The sequence below is a fragment of the Juglans regia genome, chromosome 14, assembly GCF_001411555.2.
Source record: "Juglans regia cultivar Chandler chromosome 14, Walnut 2.0, whole genome shotgun sequence".
Lineage (NCBI taxonomy): Eukaryota > Viridiplantae > Streptophyta > Magnoliopsida > Fagales > Juglandaceae > Juglans > Juglans regia.
Window position 1 is genome coordinate 59,237 of NC_049914.1, and position 14,674 is coordinate 73,910.

General features: G+C 34.5%; 1 protein-coding gene across 2 annotated transcripts in view; it reads left to right on the forward strand.

Moving 5' to 3' along the window:
• Positions 1-6,682: 6,682 nt before the first annotated feature.
• Positions 6,683-14,674, forward strand: part of LOC109001495 (callose synthase 2) — a 34,773-nt gene continuing 26,781 nt past the window's right edge. For both annotated transcript variants that reach the window (XM_018978801.2, XM_035685500.1), the window contains exons 1-13: positions 6,683-6,909; positions 7,507-7,734; positions 8,342-8,442; positions 10,010-10,131; positions 10,220-10,313; positions 10,811-10,921; positions 11,017-11,133; positions 11,216-11,308; positions 11,400-11,491; positions 11,661-11,787; positions 12,285-12,422; positions 12,519-12,595; positions 12,674-12,767. In XM_018978801.2, coding sequence (XP_018834346.1) covers positions 7,551-7,734; positions 8,342-8,442; positions 10,010-10,131; positions 10,220-10,313; positions 10,811-10,921; positions 11,017-11,133; positions 11,216-11,308; positions 11,400-11,491; positions 11,661-11,787; positions 12,285-12,422; positions 12,519-12,595; positions 12,674-12,767 — 1,350 coding nt within the window. In that variant the 5' untranslated portion in view covers positions 6,683-6,909; positions 7,507-7,550. The remainder of the gene's footprint in view (positions 6,910-7,506; positions 7,735-8,341; positions 8,443-10,009; positions 10,132-10,219; positions 10,314-10,810; positions 10,922-11,016; positions 11,134-11,215; positions 11,309-11,399; positions 11,492-11,660; positions 11,788-12,284; positions 12,423-12,518; positions 12,596-12,673; positions 12,768-14,674) is intronic.

A 14,674-nucleotide genomic window follows, 5' to 3' on the forward strand; every position in this document is an offset into this window, starting at 1 on the left:
GTATAGGCAAGATATGCATGCATATTAACGTAGTTATCATCAATTACTCACCATTTATCATGAATTTGAACACTATGATGATCTGTACAATACATGATGAAGTAGTACTTTATAAACTGACTTGAGTTCGTTAAAAACAACTAATTAATTTGGCATATCTTAATCAATCGATGATCATGCTTATGATCCCTTGAGGAACTCACAAATTATCTCAGATTTAGTAAGAACCATTAACAAAGGTATATGATGAATTAGAAGCCATGCAGTGGTACTTCATTAATCGTGTTGCAGAGTTTTCACACAAATCATGATTAAAGACCATCATCTGCATGATCATCATCATGATCAACCTTCTTCCTTACAAATGCCACATGGTAGTTTTGGATTCTTGATCTCCAAACACATGAAAGGACCTTTATATACATGACCTAGCTATATAATTAACCAGATGTTGTGAACATTATATATATATATAACAACTTGAATATCTCACAATTAGTGATGAGTAACAATTCAGCGCAATTGTAACCAAAGAAACCTTATTATTATCGAAATAGCATTATTCTTTGGCCTTCCAAAATATACTTTTTTGGGAAGTTTTATGGGAAGTTTTAGAAGAGATTTCAAGAAGCAAACGTGTTTATATGATCTTCCCTAAAAGATTATATATATTCTCATCATGGCATATGGTATTAAACAAACAATTTAATACCATTCCATTAATGATCACATGACTTTTGAAATCAACTTTTCATCTCCTAGTGAGAAGTACTTCTTAATTAATGTAGTTAACGAATTACTACTGAAATAATTCAGTAAAACTTTGTCAAAGACAGAATGTAAGGATGGCTTGTTCCAATTAGTGTTACTGCAAGGGTCCCCAAACCTTCAAGTGGGACATTGGGGGAAAAAGCTATGTGAATTAACCAAATCAATATGCAATCTGTTGCAAGAACAAGTGGTCCATGTATTTGGATTCCTATACTCATCAATTAAATATAAGCAACTTGATCAACAATTCATCATCTATCATCCAACCAAATGTTGATAATTCTAAGCCATTTCCTGCATGCATATGATGCTAATGTTGTTGTGTTAGGTATAAATACAACATCATTGGGTTTAATTTGTAACACTCGTAACTCATGCATTCTATATCTTGCCAGAGTCGAAGAAAGCCATGCAAAAATTAATATTCCTGAGAAACAACACTCTAAGAACACTTCCTCTCGCTTACGGGATTGTCCAATGTGTGTGCTTCTCAAAACCTAAGCATAAATATTATAGCAAAACACCCTTATTTCTACTTGACACAAACAGTTTCATTAAGAACCAAGAAGACATAGAACAGAGTAAATTACTTTGGGAAATTGACTCCAACCGAGCGGATCAGGAGATCGACGAAGGGACGGAAAATTGACTCCAACCCTTTTTGATTAGGAAACGGGCCAACAATGATGAAGAACAAAGCCTTAGGGTGTCGAAAAAATAGAACCTTTTTCACTGATGTGGCCTCGGCATAAACTGATGTAGACGCCAATTAGTGGGTTTTTGATGGGGTGTCGTAGCGTAATTTGATGTGAGTGGTTTCCTTCGGTGGAAGGGACACACCGCAAATTTTTAGTGGGTTATGCTTAATGTGCAGCTAGAGAGAAATGAAGAAGAAGAAAGTTGGGGACGGAGGTGAAATTGAGATTTGGGAGAAAATCTAATTTTCTGTGGTATTGGCGCCGTGTACATTAGAATGACAATTGCAATGAAATTGTGCGTCGGCATAAGGTGGCATAAGGTTTTTACTTTTTGTAGCGATTAAATTCGCTGCAACAGTTAAAATATATTAGCATCGAATTTTCAACGCCACAAGTGTGTTTAAAATTGTTGCAAAAGGTAAAAAAAAAAACGTGCCCATTGGAAGTAGCGTCAACCACGAAAATCACCGTGAATAATGACTTATTGCGGCGATATTATTTCTAGCAGACCATAAATCACCACAATAGAGCCATTTTCTTATAGTGACTATAATGCCCCCATTTGAATGTTGAGATGGTCTCGTCTCATCTCATCTTATCTCATCTCAACATCTAAATATCACTCAAATAAAAACACTTTACAATTTCAAATCTTAGCTTTTTCATATAATCGTTAATTAATCATTACAATTTTTTCAAAATTTTAAATAAAATACAAAAAATAATTCAATTTTTTCAAATCTCAAACAAAACTAATATTAAAAAATTATATGCTAACAATATTTCGACTTTATAATATTTTTATTTAACTTTTTATCTCTTCTTTCACAAACCTCATACAATATCTTAATTCAAACAATTTCACTATTATTCACAATTTTCTCATCTTATCTCATCTTAACATTCAAATGAGTCCATAATATTTATGTCTCAACATCTATTTCTATAATAATTGTTTTGTCTATAAATTTTCTAAATCGTATATTTGGTTTATCTTAAAGTTAAATGGGCATACAACCCGCGCAATACACAGACTGTTATTTATGCTGGATTTTAGGTCTTGTTTAGATAGTGAGATGAAATGAAATGATATTTATGAATAATAGTGAAATAATTTGCGCGCGAATAGTAGTAAAATAGTTTGAGTTAATATGTTTTATGAAATTTTGGATAAGGTGTGAGAAAAAGTTGAATAAAAATATTATAAAGTCATAATATTATTAGAATATAATTTTCGATATTATTTCTATTTTGAGATTTGAAAATTTTGAATTATTTTTTATATATATTTTTTTAAATTTGGAAAAGTTATAATGATTAGATAATGATATAATGAAAAATCTGAAAAGTTGAAATTGAAAAAATGTTTTGTGTTTGTGGTGTTTGGATACTGAGATTAGATGGAATGAGATGAGATAAGATGAGATAAGATAGACTGATTTGGGAGGACTTTGCTACCCAAACCAGTAGGGGTGAAATTTTTTTGGTCTGGATTGAAAAAATCGACCGAACCAAACCGAATTCACCCGTACTCGGTCTCAGTCCATGATATCTCCAAAATATAGTTTTTGGTACAGTTTCGAGATGTGGTTTTTTGGATTGGATTGGACCAAAACCGATCGAATCACTTACATATAAATTCTTTTAATATTATATATATTATTTTCTATAATAGTTGTATAAGTTAATTATGTATTATTTATCTATTCTATCATCATTGACTATATAAAATGTAAAATAATATGTTATCAATTAACTATTATATCATATGATATAAATCATATTAGAGGGGATATTCCCATCCCTACCCCTGGGTTGGGCCTGGGCAGGACACTGAACCCATCTTGGCCCGAATTGCTCCCCTTTAGGGGTGGGCAAAATTTTCGACCTCCGACCTCCAACCGAGTTCAGAAGCGGGTCTGACTCTAACATTTGCAAAATGAAGAGCTGACTCTAATAGTAGGAGTTCGGAGTCGGAGCTCGCATGGGCTCCGAACGCCGATTTTTTTTCAAAAAAATATACATGATCAAAATGACGTTGTTCCACTTTAAGAGGAATGACGTCATTTCGTTTGGCCTGCATCACTTTGTCTTGATGAGGTAGGTAAACGACGTCGTTTTGCTTGAAGTGGAACGACGTCGTTTCATGAAGGAAGGAGATCCAAAATGCAGGACCCCCTTCTCCCCCCCCCCTCACTTTTAGTTTCGCACATGACACAACAGAGTCCTCACTTTCACATGAGGAAGTTGAGCTTCGAACGTCGTTTGTCGTCACCTGAGGCTGCTGTCTGCGACTCTGTCGTCACCGCAGTAATTGTAAAAATGATTTCTAACTTCCTCCTCCAATAGATTTGTTGTTCCTCCGTGTAATTGTAAAATGTGAAATGTGATTTGTGACTCCCTTTGTGAAATGTGTATGACTTGTTGTTCATTTCAACTTCTTTGTTGTTTTCATTTCAATGATTTCAGTTTTTAGACTGCTAAATTTCATAATTTCAGTTTTGTAAAAATCGAATTTTTTGTTTTAGGTGATGTTCGCTTGAGTGGCACTTGAGTATGGCTAGAGAGAACATCACACAAATTGTTCACTTGAGCCTTCGCTCGAGTGTGGCTCAAGCGACATCACATTGATTGTTCGATCGAACATTCGCTCGAGTATGGCTCTAGCAAACATCACACTGTTTGTTTGATCGAGCCTTCGCTCGAGTGTGGCTCAAGTCCAAATTGTGGGTTATGAGTCCTAACTGTTGTGCCATTTTTGTCTTATTAGGTAAGGTGTTTTGATCTCCAGCTGGTTGGAGAGTTAAGTTTGGCTTGACTAATGGGTTAGGGTTAACAGTGAAATAATTTATTTCAAGATTGATCTGAGTTAGTGCGGTAGGTGCTGCAGAGTTGAATATGGCTGGGGAACTATATCAGAACAGTGAGCTAGGGTCTTAAAGCGTCGGGAAGTTTGTCTGAACAGGGAGACTTGGGAGAAATTTTTGATGATCATTTAGGTGCAATTCATATTATTCCCTCTGGTGAGTTCATTTGTATTAAGCACTAAGAAATTGATTGTCTACTTCTCGTCTTTGGGCTACCATAATTTCCTTCCTTTTTGAGTTTTGTGTCTGAGTCTCTGTTGGCTGGAATTGAAAGATTATATTGATAGCTTAGTTGTGATGGTTGCCTGCTGTTTGAGAAAATGTTTGAGAGAGTGTAGGATTGAGTAATTCTACATACAACCGTGAAGTGCGTAACCGCCGCATAATCGCTTTGAAAAAGAGTGGGATCCACTATTAAAAAATTAATTTTTTTCATGTGGGTCCCATGTTTTATTCATTTTTTTCAAAGTGATTACGCGACGGTTACGCAATTCACGGTTGTAAGTATATTTTCTCATAGAATAAGGAGTTGGTCTTTTATTTTGTAGTTATTGTAAAGGCTCAGACCCATATTAAGTAGGTTCGGCGAGTAGGCCTTTATGCATGTCTGTCTTTTTGTTTGGGTGCCTAGCACAATAATCTTTCCTTTACTTCATAGAGTTTGTTACAGCATTTAGTTCACAGTGTAGTGGGAATCATTCCCTTGTGCAAAACCATACAACAGATTTCTCTTTACAATTTCTCTCTCTCTTTCTCTTTTCTTGGAGGTGCTCAGCTCCCTCTCGAAGTGAGACTGGTATTCCCGTCAATCCACAGTCGTGTAACAAATTTTAATATTATTATTATTTTAAAATTTAAATAAATTAAATTTAAAATGAAATGAATTGAAATAAATTAAATGATTTAAAGATCACTCTTTTTTCTATACCGGATCTAAGAACATTTTAGAACATCCGAGAGTAATTAGCTGAATGCTGAAAAGCTTCCCTCTTTTCACACCGAGTCTGAGCGTTCTGATCTATAGTTGGTTGTGGTGGCCTTGTTCCTTTTGCGAAATCGACTCTTTCTCGTGCAACCAGTAGTAATCTTCGACCCGTCCCAGAAAATGCAAAGCCCGATTGCTCATCAACAAAGTGCAAAAATGATGGGTCTGTTGAGTCGGTTCTTCCCTCTCAGCCGAAGCACAAATGACGGGTCTGTCTGCGATTGGTTTGGCCGATGGTCACAGGAAAAACGGTTCTTTGCCGATAATGGGTATGGAGGCTACTTCGATGGGTTCAAAGCTTTGTGAGAGAAGGTATTCAAGTTCACAATTTTATTCCACGTTATCGGGTGTGCGGCGCGTTAAAAGAATATTATTAAAGATAAAATTATTTAAATTTATATTAAATTTATATCGTTTATATTATTATTATTTTAAAATTTTAAAAAATTAAATTATTTTTTATATTTTATATAAAAATTGAAATTTGTTTTTAATAATCAGTTAAAATGAAATGAAAAAAGATTTGATATCCAAATCCTATGACTTGGCTCTTCTGATTGGGTTCAAAACCAGGAAACAGAGCAGTTGACTTCATACAAGTCTTGCTTCCGAGTCTTATTTGGCAACTGTTACCGTTGCTCTCGTACTTCCCTAGTAGACGCCACTGATAAGAACACTATTAGTTAAAAGTTAAATTTAATAAATATTTAATTATTAAAAAATAAAATATATTTATATTAGATTAGTTAAATAAATTTAATTATAATAATTTTTAATTTTTTTTAAAATTTAAAATTTATTATACATACATCAAATATATATTTTATTAATTATTTTTTTCTACCTTTCTTTCTATCACATATTTTATCACAATTAATATATTAATTTGATTTAGTGATATATTAATTTAATAAAAATATAATTATTAGTTAATATATAATAAATAGAATAGTAAAATATGATAAAATAAAATTAATTAATAAATAAAAAAATTAAATATTTTTAAAATTATTAATTATTTATTATCATATAATAAATAAATATATAATTTAATATAAAGATTTAATATGAATAATTAAAACTAAATTTATCTTATATTATTTTATTATTATATAATAAAAAAATAATTATTCTAATACAAAGATTTATATAAATAAAATAATTAAAAGTTAAATTTTTTTTATATTTATTAAAATTATTTTTTAATTTTAATTAATCCAACGAAAGTTACATCCACCAACTGCTCTTGCACTGTGTTTCTGTATCTCTGTCAGTGTCAATGTATTTGTAAGTTTCAACCCCCTCTCTCTTTCCTTATTTATACCAGTATTTTATTAGCGACGAGTGATTGCATGCTTGAAACTATTTACACGGAAGTATCAGCCTGGACAGTCGTTTGCTTTTCTGGTCCTCTTTCTTGTTGACTACCCAGAAGCACAGTTCGTAAGATCTTTTTTTTTTTCCCTTTGCTTTTATGGTTGTTGATGGAAGGTGTAGGTGCTTTGTGTACTCGTGGGCACTGGGAAAACAAAATCCTCAACCCTTTTTGAGACGAGACTGACAGAAGAACATATATGGCTTTGTCGAGGTATGACAAATAAGGCGTCATAATTTCTTTGTTTCCTGTTGTTTTGCTTCCTGTGTCAGCTCAGCAACTACATGGGGGTCTGGTTTGAGGCAGAAAGATTTTTTTTTCTAATCTTCACTCAGTTTTAGGGTCTTCAGTTTCTGATTCTAACTTTTGTTTATGTACAAAAGTGTTTTTTTGTATATAAAAAGGTCAAGATTTTTATTTCACAAGATTTTTATTATATCTAAGTTAATTATCAATTACATCTTAGAGGCAGAGTGATGCAGTCTCCAAGATACTGGGTCCTAAACCATGTGTGTATGTCTCATAGACATGCATGTCTCTATAAGGTTATACATGGCATTCATCAAGAATAATTTGCTTCTTCTGTCTGCTGATCAGCATCTACATGCGGTTCTTTTCTCTATTACACAAGATTTTCTTTCTCGTCCATTTTAAAATTTCTTTTTGTTGTTTTAACATCTTAAACGTCGGGAAAAAAAAGTCAACTATTGAGTTATGCTTAGTTGGGTGAGGTTTTTGAAAATTTTCAGAAGCTAAATTTGGATCTATTTTCCGTCTTTTTTCTTGAGAATGTTTCGTTGGGTTTGACAGGTGGACAGGGTAGCTTGAGTTGATAATTCTTTTGTGGTTTAGAGATGGCGTATAGAAGGGGGTCCAATCAGCAACCGCCAAGGCGAATTTTACGGACTCAGACTGCCGGGAATTTAGGAGAGCCGACTTTGGATAGTGAGGTGGTGCCTTCTTCGTTGGTTGAGATTGCTCCAATTCTCCGTGTGGCTAATGAAGTCGAGGCTAGCAACCCAAGAGTTGCTTATCTCTGTAAGTTGTAGTGTTTTTTTTCTTCAAATTAGTTTGCATCGGTATGTGCATGTATGCTTGGAGTATTTATTTAACATATATCACAAAGTATCCTCTTCGATACGCTAGAATTTTAAAAGCCACTTGGATTTAATGTATCTTCGACTATGTTGATTTTAACTCGATTTGATTTGTTTGGCCAGCTGTATATAATGTTCCTGCAATGATTGAGTGGCACCGGCATAATAGTTAAATTTCCCTAGAAAAATCCTTCAATGAATGCACCTTTTTGTTTCCTGAAAATGTTTCTAAGGATGGGATGCGATGGGTATTTCAAATGCTGGAGTCTCTGGTTAATGTCTTCTAGTCAATATAATAATTGGTTAGTTCATAGTGTTACAATGTTAGTGAATTATAAGTAAAATAATGGTTCTGTTTCTTAAACCATTCACATTATTTGGTTTTGTCTATTCTAATATGATATCTCTGTCTTACTTTAAAAAAATGATATTTATGTCCTGACAGAATTTATCATGGCACATATCTCTGAATGAATGCCATGCAATGTTTTCTGAACACTGATACGTTTTTGTACTCAAATGCATATTAATTTCAATGCTGGACTTAGGTCGGTTTTATGCCTTTGAAAAAGCTCACAAACTAGATCCCACATCCAGTGGACGAGGTGTTCGCCAATTTAAAACTGCACTTCTTCAACGGCTAGAAAGGGTAAGCTTATATATTGCTTACTTATGTGATTTCTTCCTAGTATGCGATGTTTTTTAAGGATCCCTGTGAAAGGACCGGAGGTCTGATAAAGAAGATTCAAATACCAATTATTATTTGCTACTCTCATTTTTCTTTCTTGCTTCCCTGGATTAATTAGTTATTCCATTCTAGCAAATACAGAAATACAAGAACTGCCAGCATGAAAACTCCAACTCTAGTAGATGGTAACTAGCGGGGAAACCCTACAAAGGGTAAATCTGGAATCCTTTCCTTTCAAGGAGTTCATGGCCCAATAAGTCCTTTTCCCAATCTTGTATCTGTCTTTTCACGAAACGGGCTAGTCCATATAGTCTGCCAAGCACGCCTAGTGAAAGAGCACCCATAAATAAGTGAGTTATGTGTTACCGCTGATTCCATGCAAAAAATGCAGAGTCTCCCTTATAACCCCAGTTAACTTGCTGATCCCTGGTTAATAGTCCATTCCTGTTTGCAATGCAGTTTATAAAGGGTTTTTTGGAATAGAGTTTATATACCCACCAACTTCCACAAAGAAATAAAACACCTAGTGTTCCAAGTGCTTTGCAGTTGCTCTATATCAATATTTAAGATCACCAGAGGGCAGACAACTAACTGAGCCTCCAGTACTCAAAACAACTTTATGTAGTCTGGACTGAATAGACTCCAAGTCCTTAGTCTAAGCTGGGTGCTAACAAGGGTTTCCATTCTGAAGTACAACAAAAACTGTTGCTGTCATGCTACTTCCAGAATTATACATAACTCTGTGGCCATATCTCAAATGCAGTGAGAGTTTCAGAAACAAATCGTAGACTGGGGCAAGGAATGGAAGTTAAAAAATGCTTGAAAGACGCATAAAATGTTTTAAGGAGATCACAGGAATTGTGATTTTCCTGGAAAGAACAGTTACTTTAAAGTCCATTAGTTTGATTTTTTTATAAAAAAGCGGTAGCCTGTAATTTTATTAATAATCCCTCTCTTGTGACGGAGGAAAACCGTGATTACATTCTATCACCTTGGGCGGTTACATCATAAGTCAATGAATAAATGCCCATGAGTGAATTCTTGTAGCTATCTTGTGAACAAGTGGTTGAGAATGGTTGAGAGTCTTGAAGATTCAACTTCCATAATTATCTCCTTGGAAGCTTCCCTTCTTTAAACTGTAAAGTAGAAAACAATCGGACTTAATCATCTGATCTCCCTGTGAAATGGACCTAACCTTTACTAGCGTTTGCTGTCAGACCATACAACATTTATCATTGCTTAGTGGTCTCAGTGCATGATTTGCTATTATCAAATCATTTATTTCTTTTTTATGATTTGGATTTAAATATTTTGAAATTCTGATGTCCTTTAATTGGTTTCTAATAATATTTTGTGTTATTTTCTATTCCTTCTTTTTGAAAGAAAATAGTTTGCGTGACCTTATATTTTTATGACTGTTTCAATCTGTCAATATTTTTCTTGGCTTTAATTCCCTAGCAAATTTTTATCAATGGCCTCCCATTTGGAATTTGGCAGAAATATTAGTTCATCTGTTTTACTATTTCAGGAAAATGAAACGACATTTGCAGGAAAAGCAAAGAGTGATGCTAGTGTAATGCAGAACTTTTACCAACATTACTACAAAAAGTATATTCAAGCGTTGCAGAATGCTGCTGATAAACATGATCGGTTGGTTCTCTAAGAGAATTGATGTTAATTGCGCTTTCTCTTTTCCATTATATTTTATCTTATATTAAGCTTTATGTCCCTAACTCAGCGCCCAACTTACAAAAGCATATCAAACTGCTGCTGTCCTATTTGAGGTTTTGAGGGCTGTGAACCAGACAGAGGAAGTTGAAATGGCCGATGAGGTGAAACTGAAACCATTTGACATCTTTCTGAAGGATATGATCTCTTGACCAAACTGTTATTATGCTTGCTGATAATATATTTAAAACTCTCTGCTGCCGTAGCTGTCTTATATATGACGATGTAATAATTATTATGGAAAAATACACTTTGCACCATCAAACTACCAAGGGTTTTGTACTTTTCAACCCAAAATACCAAAATTTGACACACTCAAACTAACAAAAAAGTGACGCTTTCCATCCTTCATTAATATCTGATGATCAAAATTGTGTCATATCACCTATTTTTCTTTCATATCAACGGTCATAATTCAATTGGGGGTGCAGAGTGTCAGTTTTTGGTACTTTGAGGGTGCAATGTGTCAATTATGATAGTTTGGGGTGCAAAGTATAGGACTCCTGATAGTTTGAGGGTGCAAAGTGTACTTTCCCCCTATTATTTCTTTCTTCTATTTTTTTGGTGATTGGATAATATTTCTTTCAAATTTTCATTGTAGATTTTGGAAGCTCACACCAAAGTTGAGGAGAAAAAACAGTTATATGTGCCTTATAATATTCTTCCTCTTGATCCAGATAGTCAAAATCAGGCTATTATGAGATATCCGGAGGTTTGTTGCAGTGTTCTTGTGTGGAATTCTTGATAGTCCTTAATTTTTGCATTTGATTGTTTGTGAATTCTCTCTCTCTTTTTTTTTTTTTTCAGATTCAAGTTAGTGTTTCTGCACTTCGCAACACTAGGGGTTTGCCATGGCCAAAGGACCACCAGAAGAAAGTAAATGAAGACATGCTAGACTGGCTTCAGGCCATGTTTGGTTTTCAGGTGACTTACCAGATTGTTTGATGTCCATTACTAGGTTTTTCGAGCTTAATCAGCAGACTAGGTTCCATTTATTTGCATACAGAAGCATAGTGTTGCCAATCAAAGGGAGCATTTGATTCTGTTGCTTGCAAATGTGCACGTTCGAGAATCCTCAAAGACTGATCAGCAACCCAAGGTCTTATCTTCTTAGATATATCTGGCTTAAGTTTCATCTTTTTGAGTGTTGTTTTTTCTTCTATAACATGTGGTAATTGTTTCCCCTTTAGCTGGATGATCGTGCTCTGACAGAAGTAATGAAGAAACTTTTCAAAAACTACAAGAAGTGGTGCAAGTTTTTGGATCGCAAAAGTAGCCTTTGGTAAGTTAAGTGGTTCAGGTTTTGCTGCGTTCTTTTGCTGTAGTTGGTACTTGGGAGAAAGTGTTTTTTTTTTTAACTTTTGCATTTCATGGTTTCCTTGTTGCTAGTTGATGCTAACTGTCAGGCACTTTTAATTACTATCATACCCTGTGACTACTTTAATTGGCAGGTTACCAACAATTCAACAGGAAGTGCAGCAGCGAAAATTACTATACATGTGTTTATATCTGCTTATATGGGGAGAAGCTGCGAACTTGAGATTCATGCCTGAATGCCTTTGCTACATTTATCATCATGTATGTGTAGTTCAAACCCACCATGAGATTATAACGTTAGTTGGAAAGAAATAAATTTTTCTTTTTCTATTTTGGGGGCTCTGATCATAAGGGAGAGGGAGGAAAAGGATTTTTATGAAACATTTATATTCAAAGGGAATTATATTGATTTTTATAAATTCTTGCCACTTTATAGAAAGAGACTATAAACTGAATAATACAAATAACATCTTTCTAAATTTACTTATTGATGTGATTTAGTGGATTATTGAAAATGTAAAACTTATGATGTCGGGCGCTGCATGTTTTGTTCCTATTTTCCATTTAATGATGTTTATTGTAGGAGAGTTTGAAAAGAGGTTAGTCAGGGAGGATATTTCTTACTTACTATTATTCACTATTGTGTTTTGAATCCAATTCAAAATAGCTGAGTTTAAGCTATATAGACACACTTACAGTTATTCACTTTGTGTATTGCAATCCTTAGTTATTCACCTTCTGTGCTACTATCCTTATAGATGGCATTTGAGTTGTATGGGATGCTGGCACGAAGTATTAGTCCAATGACTGGTGAACCTATAAGGCCAGCCTATGGTGGTGATGATGAGGCCTTTCTAAATAAAGTAGTAACCCCAATATACCAGACAATAGCAAAGGTGTTTTTTTTTTTTCCTGCATGTCTCGCTGGGTCCATAAAATTTCTTGTTATTGATAATTGTTGTTTGAATCCCCATTTATTTTTTGTCTTCAAGGAAGCTAAAAGGGGCAAAGGAGGAAAATCTATGCATTCTCAGTGGAGAAATTATGATGATTTAAATGAATACTTCTGGTACTATGCATTGTTGTTTATATGCATTTCCATACGTACTGAATGTAGGTAATAAAAATTCAGTTGGTTTGACTGCAGGTCAGCTGATTGTTTTCGGTTAGGTTGGCCTATGCGTGCTGATGCTGATTTCTTTTGCCTGCATCGAGAACAACCTTGGGTTAACAAAAATGACGTATGCTTTAATTTTTAATTTTATGTTGCTTGGTTTGCTAGTCTTGTTTATGTTTCAAAGTGTGGAACATAAAATTTGACTCATGCTTCAAATTTTGTTTGCAATATTTGCCTCTGAACTATGGCTTACAGTGATCCATTACTTGAACATATCGATATACTGCCTAGTTCAAATAAGCTTTAGCATGCTCTGACCAGGGCAATAGTTAGATTCATAGTAAACACCTAGAAATTTCCTCACCTTCTCAGTTCTCTGCTCCTCTCTTTCTCAGAAAAGCTTATTGATGAGAGGCTCTTATCGAGATGTGCTGTAGCTTGGGTGCTGGAGCATGTAATTCTTAATATTAAGGGCTGTCTTCAAGGGAAGGTGGTAGGAGTTAGGTAAGGAAGATCTGGTGAAGAAAAACATTAATGTTGGTGTAAATAGGAAGGGGGTGGTGAAACACCAAAAAATAAAGGCTAGGCCACTTGAATGAAAGGTATAAAGGACATATTGAATCTGAGGTGAGAGAGAGAGAGAGAGAAGCCACTTGCATCCCTAGGTTTTTAAATGGGGCCTAAGAGTAATTGGGAAACCAAAGTGCTGAACCTTAAGAGTGAATGGAGTTCAGTAAAGCACGCGACATTATTTAATTAGTCTTACCAGTAGTACACCACCAAAGACTAATAATAAAACCCCAGCGAACAGACAATAATTTGATTAGCTTGGAGGACGAAATAAAAAAGAAAGGGCTTTAAGAATTGAGAGCAATAAAAAAAAAGAAAGAAAAGAGGGATTCACATGGCTTATTAGGCTCTTTTTAATACAAGTATGGTGTAAGTAACGGTCGAAGAATTTTCTGGACTCCCAAAATGAATTACAGGACAATAAGAAGAAAGAGGAAGGTAAGACAGAACTACCAGAGAAGGAAGGAAGGAAGAAAGATAAGGATTAGAAGGTTAACAGAAGGAAAGAAGAGTATGAGATTGAGAGAAGGAAACCAAAGTAAGAGAATGAGATTGAGAAAAGTTATTTGGGCCTTTTGCAAAGCTTATGTTAATCAAATCTACTTGACTCTCAATCCATTGCTAACTGCCTACTCTTTGCGCCAGGATATGTTGAATTAGAACCTATGAGCCAAATTATCATGCCCATCAGTAGACACCCAAAGTTTTGTTTTGACAGTCTAACAGTCACGTAATTTTATAACTGAAATTTCTGTGATACTCCTGACATTTCTCATATCCTTATACAATCTTTTGTTTGAGCCCCATCCATTTTATTTTGAATTTTCACCAGGCATCTACAAGTGAAACAAAAATGGACAGAACAGGAAATAGAGCACCATTACCTTCCACATGATTTGAAAAAGGCAGAGTAGATTTACAAATTCTAGTTGTACCCTTCAATAAACTTGCTCGTAAAGGAGAGGGAATTATTTTCGTTAGATAGCTATGGAGGATGTGAATGTAGCAAGTATACTGTATGAATGTACCGATAGACTATTTCTGTAGAGAAGTACGAACATTATGTCCTTGATCCTTTTGCAAGAGCAGTCATGCTTTACAACTAGTGCTTTCTGGTAGTAGTGCTAGCATAGATATTATTAACAGCTATTACTTTTGTGGCTATAACCTTTGTTGTGACCGATAGATTTATATGTAGCTATTTATGTATTTGTATTTTTACATGATCTTCTCTGTTTTCCTAAATGCCTGGACTACTGTAATTGTTGTACTTGATCAATGATACGAATCTTTCAAACACAAATTTCTGGTTGTCCACTTCTTTCTTGATCTAACTGACTCCATTTTAGTGTCGACATGCATTTAAGACCATAAACTGCTGGGCTATGTAACTTCACTCAATGACTGACATCACATAGCTAATATGTAGCACTCCGGAGTTGTCATTTTATTTCATAACAA